Source organism: Pelecanus crispus, chromosome Z (genome assembly GCF_030463565.1).
Source record: "Pelecanus crispus isolate bPelCri1 chromosome Z, bPelCri1.pri, whole genome shotgun sequence".
In the NCBI taxonomy this organism is placed as follows: Eukaryota; Metazoa; Chordata; class Aves; order Pelecaniformes; family Pelecanidae; genus Pelecanus; species Pelecanus crispus.
Genome location: NC_134676.1, coordinates 42,169,797 through 42,186,020, shown reverse-complemented (window position 1 = coordinate 42,186,020; position 16,224 = coordinate 42,169,797). Strand labels below are relative to the sequence as shown.

The 16,224-nt window shown below is 39.9% G+C and overlaps 1 protein-coding gene across 1 annotated transcript in view; it reads right to left on the bottom strand.

The window, feature by feature from the left end:
* Positions 1–298: 298 nt before the first annotated feature.
* The window catches only part of CEP78 (centrosomal protein 78), a 29,992-nt gene continuing 14,066 nt past the window's right edge, over positions 299–16,224 (bottom strand). Inside the window, exons 11-16 of the mRNA XM_075726603.1 lie at positions 15,326–15,371; positions 13,982–14,125; positions 5,964–6,041; positions 4,017–4,183; positions 2,364–2,517; positions 299–823 (exon numbers count right to left, since the gene is read on the bottom strand). Of these exons, the coding sequence (XP_075582718.1) occupies positions 299–823; positions 2,364–2,517; positions 4,017–4,183; positions 5,964–6,041; positions 13,982–14,125; positions 15,326–15,371 (1,114 nt within the window). The remainder of the gene's footprint in view (positions 824–2,363; positions 2,518–4,016; positions 4,184–5,963; positions 6,042–13,981; positions 14,126–15,325; positions 15,372–16,224) is intronic.

Below are 16,224 nucleotides of genomic sequence, written 5' to 3'. Positions count from 1 at the left end.
AAACAGTTTACACTATAACAAGAGCTGTGATACACAAGGAAATGCATATGCCAGGCATCCTTTGTATGTAGTACAAACTGAAGGGTACCGTTCCACCAGTGCATTACACATTTCCAAAAATAAAAATCAGTGACAAGTGATGCAAACATGAAACGGCAATACTAATCAGCATGCAATGCTTTAAAAGTTTACAAAGTCTACATTACTTCACAAAAAATTCACAAACTATACTGAGGCATCCAAAATTTATTTTTAATCTTGTGAGTGTAAAGAACAGTTCAAACATTTTAGAACCATTTCAAATGCTGGTAACACTCTGGATACTTTCTTGTCTTTCAGAGCCAGATGCTACAGTATCAGTTCCAGAGCGGCTTACTGTCTGCAGTCTACTTTGGTCTCCTCTTGCTCCATCATTTGGAATTGCCATTTCATTTGCTCCAGGGATGTATTTCTTTGAGGAACAATTTTTGCTTTTTTCACCAGAAGCACCACTGGATATTCTGCTACCATTATTTTTAGTATGTACACTGGAATCAGAAAATGAATGCAGACTGGTAACCAACTGCCTTGCTGAATGATGTTCTTTTGCATGTTCATTTTGTTTGACTCTCCTCTCAGAGAATGTTGGAGTACTATTTCGAGGCTTATCCTCTTTATTTTGGTTAATTGTTTGAGCTTCATTTTCCTTCAATGAGCCTGGCTGGTACTGTTGCCCAGCAGTCTGAGGTTCTTGTATTTCTCTAAGAGCAGAAAAGGCATTATTCACAACCATCTGGGATTGAAATGTGCCAGGAAGAGAAACTTGGATGTCCCCAGCTCTGTTCTGAAATAAGAGATTCCAGTGAAGATACTGACACAACCAGAGAAAAAAATTCCAGTATTGCAACTACCATATACTACAATCTGCATAGCAAAATAAAGTCTTTACATAATATAGAAAAGATTCAGAGAGAATAGCTATCACATAACCTTTACTACCTTTCAAAGCAAGGAAGTTTCATAAGATTGTTAGGGTGATAATGACATGGAGCAGGCATATTACAGTTTCACATCTAGCTTGAACTTTATACTACAGAAATGTGTCAGCTATACTGAAGCAGCCAAAGCCAAATCATGTCTATCATTCTGAAATACCTGCAATTCATTATGTTTGCTCACAGTTCACAGTAGTGTGATCCCAATAGTCTATCCCACAATACCTAGCTGCTAGAAGAATCTGAACTAACCAATACTAGGAGATAAGCATGAGAGTAGTGTTAAGTGCTAGTTGAAGCTTTTTGTAATCATCCTTTGCCATGTATACTTAAAAAAACCTTTAAGCTCAGGCTTCTAAATGTAGATGAATTAGAAAAACAATGATTCAAACAAACTGCATGAACAAGTTAATGTCACAGTGCAGAATTGTCCATCAGCTGAAACCAGTGGCAAGCCAATCTATAACAAATGTCAAAGAACCTATAATGAGAATTACTCTATTACTCCAAATAATTTTAGCAGATTCAAACTGCAAAACTGGAAACTGCTTTGCACACCATTAAAAAAACCCCAACACTTTCTACCATCATGTTTTGGAAGCTCATGGTGTTCTTGAGGAATTTGGAACACTTAATAGGGAAGACATTGGGTATAAGAAACATACCGGAATGCAGAATGATTCTTACCGTGATGGTTTTATCCAATTTGGACAAGGCTGTAGGCTGCCAGTATCTTAATTTTTAATTGCCTTACAAACTTAAGCCTGGTCTTTTTTTTTTTTTTTTTTTTAAGGGAACTTTAGTACTTCCCTTGAAAATATCCAGGTTTTCTATGTATTGACTATAGAGTATAAACTAAAACCATATCTTGTTAATATTGCAAATTTGTAGTTGCCTGAAATTCATGGCATGGCCCACACAGAAATCTAATGGCACTGGACACATACACTGCAATAACTTAAGAAATTCATGCTTTTCAATAGGCATATTGTACTACACTCTATTATCAGTCTTAAGTTTTTTACAACCACTATACACCATTATTAAATGTTTCTAAAAAACCTACTCATGGTATTTTCCATTTTTAATGGATGCATAGTACTACTGGAACTTCATATTTCAGAATAAGAAACAACATCATTACCACCAACACTTTCTTTAGAACATTACAACATACTATGCTTTCTGTTCTAAAAGGTGATCACTTAAAAAGCTTACATTAATCATTGAATGATTATAATCTGTATAAATACATCTGCAGCAAAAGATTGCAATAACAACTTCATGGATCGTTTGGTAATCATTACTTTGTCAGAGGGGGATAAGAGCAGAAAAGTACATTAAATAGCACCAAGTACATTGCCACTAACATTCCCTCTATAGACTTACTTTGCTATTCTGGGTATGTTCTTGTCTTTCTTCTTCAAAAGACTTCTCCTTTAGTAGGTTAGCAGGCTTACTGAGAGTAGAGTTCATTTGTGGATGCCCCAAAAGACCAAAATCTGACTGGTCTATCCCAGCTAATACAGCAAGTTGTCCAAGCCTGTAAAATAAAGTTTAATAGAAAATGAGACAAAAAATTCTTACCCTGTGAAAGATCTAAACATTCAAAACCAGAAGAAGAAACAGAATCTGCTTGAAGCTTTGAAGATAGTTTTCCCACTATTTTCTAAGAAGCCCAAAATAGCTTAATAAAGATGAGAACAAGTAGCTAAAGCTATTTTCCTATCTTTGTACAAATTATCCTGCAGGTTCAAAACTGTCTTCATTCAGTGTTATGAGGCTAAGAATTAAGTTCTCCCAGTTAGCACTGATCTCAGAGAAGGATGCTGGCAAGCAGATTCCCTGTCAGGCAGAACAAACATTAAAACTCTTATCATTCAAGCAGAAGATTGGTGCACATCTCCCAAACTAGCAAAATCTCTAACAGCCAAATCTAATTACATGCTTCACAAATACAGACATGTTATTTCACCTGCCAGCTTACAAGTTAGCTAAACCTACCACTTGGGTGTTTCAAGCCTCAGTAAGACGTAAGAAGTTGCAACCATCAATTGATAGCAGAGCATTAAACAGAGGCTTACTGAGAAGAGCAGTCTTTCTGATTGAGATTCTTTAACTTTCAGAGCAGCTCCCTATTACCATGAATAGATATAGGACCCAACTGAAAAATTTACTTTTCATGTAGTGAGAGAGCATTTTTTCCTTCCTCCAAAGTTTGAAATTAATTCTTAAAAGTAATGGCAACTCTACCAACTGATTGGCACAGAAGTAGAACACAGCCTCAGGGTGAACTTTACATTATTACAATTTGGAGGTGGATGGAAGCAAGAGGCAGGGACGGAAAATAAAATCTGTGGTCTTCTCTGAACATGCAGAGTAGACTACAGCATATCTTCATATCATTCCTTCATTCTCCTGGATGAGATTGCCATGCCCAGCTACATAACCTTTACAAAACAGGTTTGAGAACTTAAGCTGAAATTCTTTGACAAATGGGAAGGATGAACCATCCTCTGAGAAACTGCAGGTACAGTGGCAGAGCCTTAAGACAAACTTTAATCAATACTCTGTAAAGTATTTCAAGTAATAATAAACAATCCAGAATTTAAGTACAAAGGCCAGATTCATCCATCTAGATTTCTGTACTTCAATTAGTAAAAGGGGGCCAAAGGCAACAGGACATTTTCTGAAGCCAGTTAAACTGCATTTTGGGCCTTTTGTATTATGGGAATGCTAAGGGCCACAGGTGGTCCAATAAAGACTTGGAAACATGCTTTAATAGAAGCTTTCTTCTCTTTTGGAATGGGCTTCTTGAAAGCTTTTCCCAAAGACAGATTCAGCTGGACAGTGCTTGGATCATGTTTTTCCCACTGAGAAAAGACTAAACAGTAGGTACATGCAGTTAGGTTTTCTTCCTTTGCTCTTTGGGAGTAAAGTCCTAGAGATCTGGAGAGAGGAGGCAGCATACTTCATTGGAACGATAATTTTGGAAAGAGATCTCAGCAGAAACAGTAAGGCTTAAGTGAAGTGACAACCTACCCGGCATCTTTAAGGAGGTCTAAAAAAGCATGAAACTTTTGAAAAGAGTTCTCAATGCTGCCTAGAACACCTTCATCTTCCAAAATCATGTTGGTTACTGACTGTGCATGAAGAACCTCAGATAGGGAGATATTTAGATTTCTTAATCTTGCATTTTCAGTTTCCAGCTATGGGGGGAGAAAAAAAAAAGAGAAAAGGTAAAGTAATTTCTATCATTGTCAGTTAAAAAACAAAAAACCCAAAACCCAACCCTACCTTTGCAAGCCTATAGAGCAGTTATCACAAAGAGAAATACCCAAAGTAACTGACATAACTGATACAGAGCTTCCTGTACCAGAAATATTGAGGGCACTGTTACAATGAGCTCTGTGCAGGTTTGTTTATTCACAGCTGCAATTCTATGCTACCATAGTGAAATTGCTGCAGGCACCAAAACTGCTGGCTCAGCACTGTCTTCAGTATGTACAGAATGTTGCAGAGCAAGTGCAAGCAAAAAAATTAGCTTTCATATCAAGTTGTTTTGCATGTATTATATGACACATTAACACCAAAGAATTTATGTTACTAATTAAAAAACCTTAATGAAAGCCAATGCTCTCTTTATATTCACCCCTCTGTATCAGAGGGAATGCATACTACTGTATCTCTCCCCTGCACTGTGCATCCCAAAACTGAAAGTTTAAGATGACCAATTTTTCTTCACATGGAACATTAATCAGATCAATGACAAACTGAAAGTTAAATAACCGTAGGATATACAGGGTTTTGTGTTTGAGGAAGACATTAACTCAGACACTCCTTTAAGATTACAGCTATGCAATCACTGCTACCACAGGCTTTCCTTCTTACATCTTTCATGGAAGAAGGACAAAAAACTACATACCTGTGTTGTACACTGTAGCTGTTAAACTAGCATCAAAATGAACAGTTTTAGACATTAGTGCTACTTAGTTTATCCCTTCTCCTGAGAAAAGGTGCTAGGTCCAAGCAGTCTAGCATGACAGAGAAAGATTTGTCGCAGTGGGTATTTAGCCTAAAAAGCATTAAAGTGGTCAAACAACAGACATCCAGCAGAGCCCACTGGTGCACCTCACATTACAGGAGGACGGGGGTGGCTGCACTGAAGAACTACAATGAACCTGGTAGAGTGCAGAGTTCTTTGTGGATATCTGCTACCTGTACTGCAGGGTACCACTTGTTGCTCAAGTTCCAAAGGGTACCACCACTTCCATTTCACTGCAGACCACATCTAAGAACTAAACCCATTTGTTTACACTATCTTATACTCAACTCTGTTACAAGAAATTCTGGTTATTGCTGCAAAAGGATCGTTTTAGGTCAGCAACAATGGATGGAGGGGAAATAGACCTCACAATTTAACTGTGACAAGTTGTTAGTTTGGTTCTGTCATAATGCAAAACTGCACTTTACAACAACTGATGGCTATGGCTAACACACTGCAGAAAACCATCCGATGTTTTTATTGGCTGCAGAAACAAAACTTAAAAATCAAAGGGACAGAATAAGCCAATTAAACAGCATTTGCAACAAACAGCTTTTCAAGCGCAAGTCATGATAAAGAAGGTGGGAGACCTCAAAGAACTATCCATCTGCTGCAAACTGCAAACAGATTTAATCACTTTCTCAAGAAAAACAAACATCACGATGCCCCAGATTGTAAGTAATACACCAAATGAATGAAACACATTGAAAGAGTAGCTTGACCCGGAGTTCAAGGCTCTGGAATAGGATCAGAACAAACACACATTACTAAACACAGATTTCATCATTGCCCTTAGGCTAGTAAATGATCCATGTGACTTTGAACTGAAACTCTGGAAGGTACCACATTAGAGGTCATTGATAATTACTCCTCATTAAGCAAGTAGATAGTTTGATTGGTGCCTCCTTTAAAAGTAAAGATGATTAACAGTTAAGTATCATTACCTCCTTTATCCGTTCCTCAGCCTTTACTCTAGCTCTTTGTTCTTCCTTTAATTTTTCCACGCATTCTTCAAGCTCCAACTATCATAACACAGATAAACTATCATGAAATTTATGTCAAAATGTCAGATCAACATGCAGTATTATACAAAAACTCAACACGCACAATTAACAACAAGCACACGGCATTCAAAGCCATAACGTATCTTCTACAAAAATACATGACAGAGGTCTACCAGTACGTAACTCCAGGATGTGAAAAACTGACACAGGAAAAGTGGAAATAAGTGTGATTCACTTAGCAGATCTGCAATATAGCAATAGATAACACAAGATTATAGGCCAAGTCTCTCGGGCCTATGACATTACCATCAGGAATATATGTTCTTCTCTACTTCTTCTTCTTCCCCTTCACCTTTTCAAACTTCATTTTTAACTAAATATGTCTACTCCATCAAAAGCTCAAATTGGGCTCTAAAAAAAATCCTTAGTAGCCAGACCTAGATTTTCAGAATGTATTCGTCATCCAGGATTTTATTCCTTGTTACAGCAGTAAGAATACAAAATTCTGAACTGTAAGGACTGTACTCTTTCCAATTGGTTTCGCTCAGTTCTTCAGCAGAAAAAGCAAGTTTTCCACAGTCCCAAGCTGTTTGAGTTAAGCAGCTTAGTGTTAAATTAACAACAACAAAAACAAACTCAAACATCTAACACATATGTTCTAGTCTTATTCTTGAGATGCCTACATTTGTATTTTAACTTTTAGTTCTAAGCAGTGAATCTCTCAGTTTCAGTGAACAGTAGTCAGGATTTGATAAGCAATCACCACATTTTTTTGTATCAGAGCAGAGCATTATCATCATTACAGCATCTGAAATGGAAGAACAAACAGGAATTTTTGTTCTTGCATGCTGTGCTAGTTTTGGCTGGGGTAGAGTTAATTTTCTTCATAGTATCCAGTATGGGGCTCTGTTTTGGATTTGTGCTGGAAACAGTGTTGATAACACAGGGATGCTTTCATTATTGCTGAGCAGTGCTTACAGAGAGTCAAGGCCTTTTCTGCTCCTCGTACCACCCCACCAGCGAGTAGGCTGGGGGTGCACAATAAGTTGGGAAGAGACACTGCTGGGACAGCTGACCCCAACTGACCAAAGGGATCTCACATACCATATGATGTCACGCTCAGCATATAAAGCTGGGGGAAGAAGGAAGGGAAGGATGTTCGCAGTTATGGCATCTGTCTTCCCAAGTAACTGGTACACATGATGAAGCCCTGCTTTTTTGGAGCTGTCTGAACAGCTGCCTGCCGACAGGGAGTAGTGAAAGAATTCCTTGTTTTGCTTTGCTTGCGTGTGCAGCTTTTGCTTTACCTATTAACATGTCTTTATCTCAACCCACGAGTTTTCTCACTTTTACCCTTCCAATTCTCTCCCACATCCCACTGGGGGGAGTGAGTGAGCAACTGCATGGTGCTTAGCTGCCGGCTGTGGTTAAACCACAAGTGACTTAACAGTCTTCTAGTTCCAAAGGTGAAAACTGTTAAAATTACCAAGCTGCTCTCTTTTTCAGAGGGTAACCTATATGAATTAACAGTATACAAAGCTTCTCCATTCCTCTGTACATCTTGTATACAGGCACATATATGTAACATAGGACACTGCTTTTTGTACATACCTTATCAATCACTTTTACAGAGAAGCAAAGATCCAAATAGTACTGATATCCTTTGTTTACTATCAAAAACTTATTCAAGAGCATACTACTGCACTTCATACAAGCAAACAACTGAGAAGACTGGTGTGCAACAGAATGCACAGTAAAAAGAATCCTCCTACAAATGCAAAGAGGTCCTCACAGGTCTTATAAGATGTGAGGGACTTTTTCACCTGATTCAAAGATGCAGGTACTAAAGTATTCTAGATATAGCCCTCCCAGTGACAACTACTCAGAGTGAAGCTTATGGGTCTGTCACTACTGTCCAGTGAAGCCCACTCCTAAGATCCCCAGACTAGCACCAACCCAGCTAACCCTGGAACTAGGAAGCTAGTCATATCTTTTATCATCTGAACACAAGAAAGACTCTCAGAGGTCAGAAGGTACAGGAAAACCCCATTTCAAAGACAGTATTTGGAAAGAGATTTAGCAGTATCCAACTGTCATGATGTAACAAAATCACCTCCAGGCACAGGGGGGTCAGTAATCTCTAAGGAGAACCCTCAACAAATACCACAATCTTACTGCAACCTACCTCAGAACATGTGGAAATAGTAAGAGCTAGAAATCCTTTTATAGATACAAAAGCACAGCACAGAAAGTATCAACCACAATGTTCTACATTCACAACTTGACATGTAAGCTGGAATCCTGTAACCTAGCTTTGAAGATCAGTCAGAGGTACCACAGACTTGAAGAATTCCTACAGCTCCATTTATAGTGTGTGTGTGTGCATATGTATATATGTATTTTAAATTTTCTAGGGTGTAGGGTTTTTTGGCAAGCAACTCTACTTTAGAAACCTTAGTTCTATAGTATTTTTGTTGTGGACAGATTTTAGACAATTCTAAAGGTGACAGCACTGACCTTTTTCTTCAAATTGCTGGTTTGTATTTTCAAAGGGCAAAGGCTTAGAAAACAGTTAAATTATCAAGATTTTTTTGAAGAGAAATTTGGAGCTTTTGTAGTTTTATTTAAACGATTTTTCACACTGTAGACGTACAAAAGTCTCGTTATGGGCTGACTTCACAAAAAAATTAACAAACACTGCAGCTACATCTCACAAGCAGTATCAGAAGCCTACATTTAAAGGAAGATGGCTTGCACCTGTGCAAACATATGGTGACATATTTGTCACCATTAAATTACAAGTATATGACGCTCTGCTCTGGTGAGACCCCAGCTGGAGTACTGCGTCCAGCTCTGGAGCCTTCAGCACAAGAAGGACATGGACCTGTTGGAGCGGGTCCAGAAGAGGGCCACAAAAAATGATCCGAGGGCTGGAGCACCTCTCCTACGAGGACAGGCTGAGGAGTTGGGGTTGTTCAGCCTGGAGAAGAGAAGGCTGTGGGGAGACCTTACTGCAGCCTTTCAGTACTTAAAGGGGGCCTATAGGAAGGATGGAGGCAATCTTTTTAGTAAGGCCTCTTGTGACAGGACAAGGAGTAATGGTTTTAAACTAAAGGAGGATAGGTTTAGACTAGATATAAGGAAGAAATTTTTTACAATGAGAGTGTTGAAGCACTGGAACAGGTTGCCCAGAGAGGCAGTGGAGGCCCCATCCCTGGCAACATTCAAGGTCAGGTTGGATGGGGCTCTGAGCAACCTGATCTAGTTAAAGCTGTCCCTGCTCACTGCAGGGGGGTTGGGCTACATGACCTCTAAAGGTCCCTCCCAACCCAAAGCATTCTATGATTCTATATGTATGCTTTATTCTTTGATTTGCTTCTGAGAAATTCACTAGATTACACAATCCTCTAGTCTTTGTGCAGAGAAAAATTATTAAAATACATCAGAGAGCGCTAAATGTACATCCAAGCTACAAAACTGACCCTTCTAGTGGTGTAGTCCAGAAAGACAGCACTGACGGCCTTTAAGATGAAGATGAATAGCAAATACATCTGTAGCCCTCAGAATTACTGTATGCAATATGACTACTCAGCACTAGACAGAGGTATAAAACTGAAGTTTAAAAACTAAAAATACAAAAAACTTCAGTTACTAATTAGACATGTTTTTCTACTTGATTACATTGTTGTCATTTTTAAAAAAGAGTTATAGTGCAATCTCTACTTCTACATAATTCACATAGTATTAATGTGTAGAGTTACCCTGCTAAGTATATTAAGGGTGAAGTTCACCATGTATATCCTTAGTTAAAATTTCAAAATCTGGGAGTTTCCTCAACTACATTCTTCAGAGGCAATTCTGACATTTCAGATTCCCTCTAGTGGAAGGAAAGACTATTTATCAGTTCTTATTTTCCATTTAAGCAGAAATTAAGCTTTCCATTAGCCAAGGGATTTTTTTAAAAAATGAAAACACAACAATATTGTTTCACTAAGTAGTGTGCTTAAACCCCCTTTTTGAGCAGAAAGATGCAGAGAAGCTCTCACGGACTTACATACTTAAGTGAAAGTCTGGTCATTTAGTCACATCAAAGGATGTTTGGAAAGCTTTTCTGGCACAGTGGCAGCTTAAGGAGTTCCCATCTCTAACTGTTTATTCCCACTCCACAATCCCAGCGTTGTTCTAGCACAGCTCGTTGTCCCACTTTACTGAAAGGCTGTACCAAGGCCTGCTACAGCCAAATACACTGGATTACTTTTTAGCTAGATAGTTCCTCAAGTCAGCTCCCCACTCAAGCAGCTCTGCAGTAAGAGCTGTTTAATAACAGTACCTAAGCCCAATTAATGCAGATAAAAAAGGTCCTCCACTTCCCCTCTCACATTATCAGCCATAGACTTCTGCCACTTTGCATGCTTCAGTTCTGGAACACACCCAATCACATAAGCCAATGTGAGTCATTAAGACAGCTGAAAAACTAACCTGGAAAAATATCACTGAATGGTTGAGGTTGGAAGGGATGTCTGGAGGTCATCTGGTACAACCCCCTGCTCAAGCAGGGCCACCTACAACAAGCTACCCAGGACCGTGTCCAGATCTTTTTTTATCTCTAAAGAGGGAGACCTCCACAATCTCCCTGGCAACCTGTGCCAGTGCTCAGTCACCCTCACAGTAAAAGTGTTTCCTGATGTTCAGAGGGAACCTCCCATGTTTCACTTTGTGCCCACTGCAGGCTCAGGCACTCCCTGCAGTCGGAGACCTGGATGGCTGCATGTTTGTGCGGGAGCTCTGTCTGGGTCGCTGCATTCCTTCTGGCAATGGCTTTTGGGTGAGTGGAAAGAGCCTGGCTCTGCCTTCTTTGCACCTTCCCTTCAGTTATTCATATACGTTAATATGATCCCCCCTGGGCCTTCTCCGGGCTGAACAGTCGCAGATCTCTCAGCCTTGCCTCATAAGCGACATGCTCCAGTCCCTTAACCATCCTTGTGGCTCTTCGTTGGGACTCTCTCCAGTATGCCTGTGGCTCTCTTGTACTGGAGTGTGGCCTCACCAGTGCTGAATACAGGGGAAGGATCACCTCCCTCAGCCTGCTGGTAATGTTCCTCCCAATGTAGTCCAGGATGCCATTCACCTTCTTTGCCACAAGAGCACATTGCTGGCCTGTGTTCAACTTGGTCTCCACCATGACCCCCAAGGCCTATTCTGCCATCCTGCTTTCTCAATGGTCTGCCCTCAGCATATATTGGTGCATGGCGTTGTTCTTTCTCAGGTGCAGGACTTTGCACTTCTCCTTGTTGAACTAAACCAGTTTTCTCTACATCAGCAAGTTGAATCAACTTGCCTTATTATCAGATAAACATGAAAAAAGACACACGAGAGAAAAAGACTGAAAGAAGAAATGGAAAAGCACTAAGGGATGGAGGGGAAATAGACCTCACAATTCAACAGTGACAAGTTGTTAGTTCGGTTCTGCCATAACGTGAAACTGTGCTTTGCATCAACACAACAAAAAGGATGGGTAAGGCACGGACACAGTTTGAGACTGCTTAAACAGTGCTGTCAGATATGCAACCATGGCCTAAAAAAGTATTTTGGTTTTCAAACTCAGAAAATCAGGAAAACCTGGACCTTTATGAGCACAGGAAATTTAGAACCAGTTTTGGGGTAGACCCCTAAAATTTGTAGTTTTACCTCCCAGGAAGCTCAAATTAATCACAAATTATCCCATCCTTACAGTTGCTCTATACGTAATACTACAGGTAACACTGACAATGTGGGTCGATATGACAACTCTTCCCCAAAGCACAAAACAGTCTGCCTCTGCAGTGTGTCCTGAAAGTAATATCCCTCCCTCTCCAAACACCAAGAGTAAATACATCAAGTATTTCCTGAAAGCACCGTACTTGCTGCATAGAACTTTCTGGCACAATACGCACATGACATGGAATTGCATGATTCCAGACACAATGCTCCTGATAAGAGTGTTGAAGCCACTGCACAGCACAATGTCAATATATTGCACATCAACAGTAATATGAAATCACCAACAATGAAGAAGCTGGTATACAACTTTAAGTCCCAGCAATGTGTGAAAACCTTAAAAATCTTCCTGAACAAAAGTTCTAGAGAGAAAAAGGGTAGGCCTAAAGAAAAAGTATACATCAGCTAAAAAAAAAGGCAGGTAGTTATTTATGCAGTATTTGTGCAGTCCTTTTGCCTTCCACAGAAACTCCAAGCCACCCTAACTCTCCCACTACATATAGATCTGCAACAAGTTAAGTTTCAGCTTCACTTTGCTTACATAAAGACAGCTATATAGTCTTAGTATTTACACACATGAACAGTTCATTCACCCAGTGTGGTGCTTTATGACAACCACCACCAAAACTAGACTGACTATAGGTCTTATTTTTAGTAGTACTGATCTGGAGGCACTGCAGATTCTCCAAACAACATTAAAATCCTAACACTTCAGAAACAACCCAATTATTCTGCATGAGGGTGTTACTTTGTAATAGTGCTAGATCACCTCTGCAGAGTTACTGAGCCACTAAAACACAGCCTTTGTTTTCCCTTCCTTTTATAAGAACATTGCTTGTCAAGACATTTGCAGCAATAGTCAGCCTTGCTACTGCTAGTTTTTTAGAGCTATCAAAGAAGCAGAGGGAATAATAAAAAACAAATGAAAAAAGTTTGTTACCAAGCTCAATTATAAAACGGAGCTTTAACACACTTTCAGTTATTTTTTAAATTATTTTCACACAACAATCATTACAATATTTTAGCTCTTAAAAATAACATTAGATTACATTTATAAAGGAAATACTACAGGCAATAACACTGATCAAAAGATTTGTGAACCATGATTCAAGACTGGAACAGAGAAATTACGCATGTTGCAGCTGTGTGTATTAAGTGAAGTTAGAATCATAGAATCATAGAATCGTTTAGGTTGGAAAAGACCTTTAAGATCATCCAGTCCAACCATCAACCTACACTACCAAGTCCACACTAAACCAGTCAAGGGTAGACTAGACTAAACCATGTCCTGAAGTGCCACATCTACCTGCTTTTTGAACACTTCCAGGGATGGTGACTCCACCACCTCTCTGGGCAGCCTGTTCCAATGCTTCACTACTCTTTCCATGAAGAAATTTTTCCTAATATCCAATGTAAGCCTCCCCCAGCACCACTTGAGCCCATTTCCTCTCGTCCTATCGCTAACTATTGGGAGAAGAGATCAACACCCACCTCACTACAGCCTCCTTTCAGGTCATTGTAGAGAGCGATAAGGTCTCCCCTTAGCCTCCTCTTCTCCAGACTAAACAACCCCAGTTCCCTCAGCTGCTCCTCATAAGACCTGTGCTCTAGACCCTTCGCCAGCTTCGTTGCTCTTCTTTGGACACACTCCAGCACCTCAATGTCTTTCTTGTATTGAGGGGCCCAAAACTGGACACAGTATTCCAGGTGTGGCCTCACCAGTGCCGAGTACAGGGGGACAATCACCTCCCTGCTCCTGCTGGCCACACTATTCCTGATATAAGCCAGGATACTTTTGGCCTTCTTGGCTGCCTGGGCACACTGCTGGCTCATGTTCAGCCGGCTGTTGACCAACACCCCCAGGTCCTTTTCCACCAGGCAGCTTTCCAGCCACTCTTCCCCAAGCCTGTAGTGCTGCATGGGGTAATAAGTTCTTCCTTATTACGGCCCTGATTTGACAATATGCTTATAGCATACACATCTTCATTAGAACTACTCACAGATTGGCTATCCAGTGCACATTTGACACACATCTTTTGAAATGGAAGCCTGTATGACATAATGGAGGATAACTAAAAGTTATTCAGAAGTCCTATTCCATGACTGGTTATTAGTTTAACCATAATTTTCTCAAAAAACCCCATGGTTTAATTGATATAATTTGCCTTTACGGAGTTTAAGGCACAGAACATGCTTCTTACCTGTAACTGTTGATACTTTGTGATGTTAATCTTATCTAATGATTTTCGCAAATCAGGATGATGGATAACATCATCTAAATCTTCTGTGTCTTCAGTTTCAGATGAAGAAGTGCTTTCTACTGTGAGTTTCACAGGAATACCTGTCTAAATACATCAGAAAAGAAAAACACAGCCACTCAGTGTTACACTGCGCAATAAAAATCAAAGATTAAACAGTACCAAAAGCTTAATTTGAATGTAGCCATTTCCCAGAGGCCCTTACAACGCATATACATTGTCCACCTATGCAATTTTGAAATAAATTTGCATAAAACAATATTAAAAAAAAGTATGTCTGCATATATTGGGTATATGTGGCAAGGTGCTGGCGGCGGGGGCTGTGGGGCGGCGCCGGTGCGGAGAGGCCGGGGCTGCCCCGTGCCGGACACAGCCGGTTCCAGCCAGCTCCAACCGACCCAGCACAGGGCAGCGCTGGGCCCCGCAGCCACCGTGGCGGCCCCTCAGGGAAAGCCTGTTTAAGAAAGGGCAAAAAATGCCAGACAGGCAGAAGTGGAAGGAACAAAAGGAGTGAGGAAGAGCAGAGTTAACGCCAGGCTGGGAGGAGGAGGAGGAGGATGGTCTCCACGGTGGAGCTGACACCCACGCTCCAGCCCAGGGGACACCCCGTGCCGGAGCAGAGGGGTGGGCCGAAGGAGCTGCAGCCCATGCACAGGCTGTGCCCGAGCAGGTTCTCCTGAAGGACTGCAGCCCATGGGAAGCCTATGCCAGAGCAGGGGATAAGCATGCTGGCTTCAGCAACCATTAGGCCCTTCTGTAAGCCCATTTAATTCCTTAGTACACACTAACACACTTCTCCAGCTTTTCTGGGGGGGTGGTGGAGGTGGAAATGAGGTGCAAAGGAGAAGGATGAAAGAGGGGATTTTTTTTTTTTTCTCCCCTGCTGGTATGTTTACTACAGCAGTTCACAGATCGGTTCAAACACAAGTATGGAGTCCCAAAGCAAAGGGAGGAAAGGCAGGAAGCAGGGAGCAGAACCTTTCAGAGAAAAATGCTGTTAATTCTCCTTATTGCCTCTGGAGGGATTGCATGCATACTCAAACCCAGCTTGCTCATAAGGCTAGGAAACCAAGACATAGTGATACAGAAATGTGAAAGTTAAACTAAGTATCAAAGAAGTTTCAACCAAATGCTGACGTATACTATTGTTCTTCACTTCTATGAGAGAAACCTAAAAAGTATGTTCCAGTCTTAACTTTTAGACAATAAGATTCTGTTGAGAATACTTTCATCTTTTTTCAGGCATTCATCTACTAAATAAACGATCATATCAGAGAGAGAGAGTACCTGAATTTTCACTGGTAATTCTTCAGTACTATCCACTGACCCCCATCTAAAGTTAGAAAAAAACACTTTTGAGAAAAGTAAGTTTATATAATGTCACCATTGCTACTTCCATTTCCAAACAAAGGATTCTAGGACAGGTGAAGCAGTAAGAGTAAAACCAGCATCAGACACTGCACTGTATCCCTTTAATACTCATTACATTCTCACTTTGTTCTATTAGTACTCCTACTTAAACATGAATTAGAGCAACATTACTGGATCTTAATGTTAATATCTTCAATAGGCATCTTGCTTAGTTAATTATTATGAATGAAAGTTAATGGGAGAACCTGGTGTTCAGCATTTTGAAAAACAAGTTTAATAAAAATAGTTATGATAGAGCATTAAGTAATTTTTTGTTTAAATATTTATATAACCTCCATTTTGAGAGGCCAAAGTCTAGGGAATACATTTAAAAAAACAAAACAAAACAAAACAAAAAACTGTTTCAAAAGGAAGCATGATAATAATGTTACACCTTCCATGTGTAACAATTTTTTTTTTTTTTTATTTTACTTCACAGGGCTTAGATGATCACTATAATTATGTTGGCATTAGGGAAGATGAAGCAGAAAGAAGAGATGGGGAAAATACCTAGGCAGCTGGAACTGATGCCAAATCACCTATACTACAAGCTTAGAAAACTAAATTGCATCTTCAGCTATAACAAGTCTGATAAATCATTAGTAACAAGAGAACAAACAAGCCAGGTAGGTTTGGTTGTTGGGGGGTTTTTTGCTACACCTGGATATTCCTATGATCATCAAATTATATCTTTTTGTGCATTTTAAAAAACTTACTGGAATAGAATTTATGTAACACCCTCAAAATTTATATAAACAGAAACAATTATGGATGCA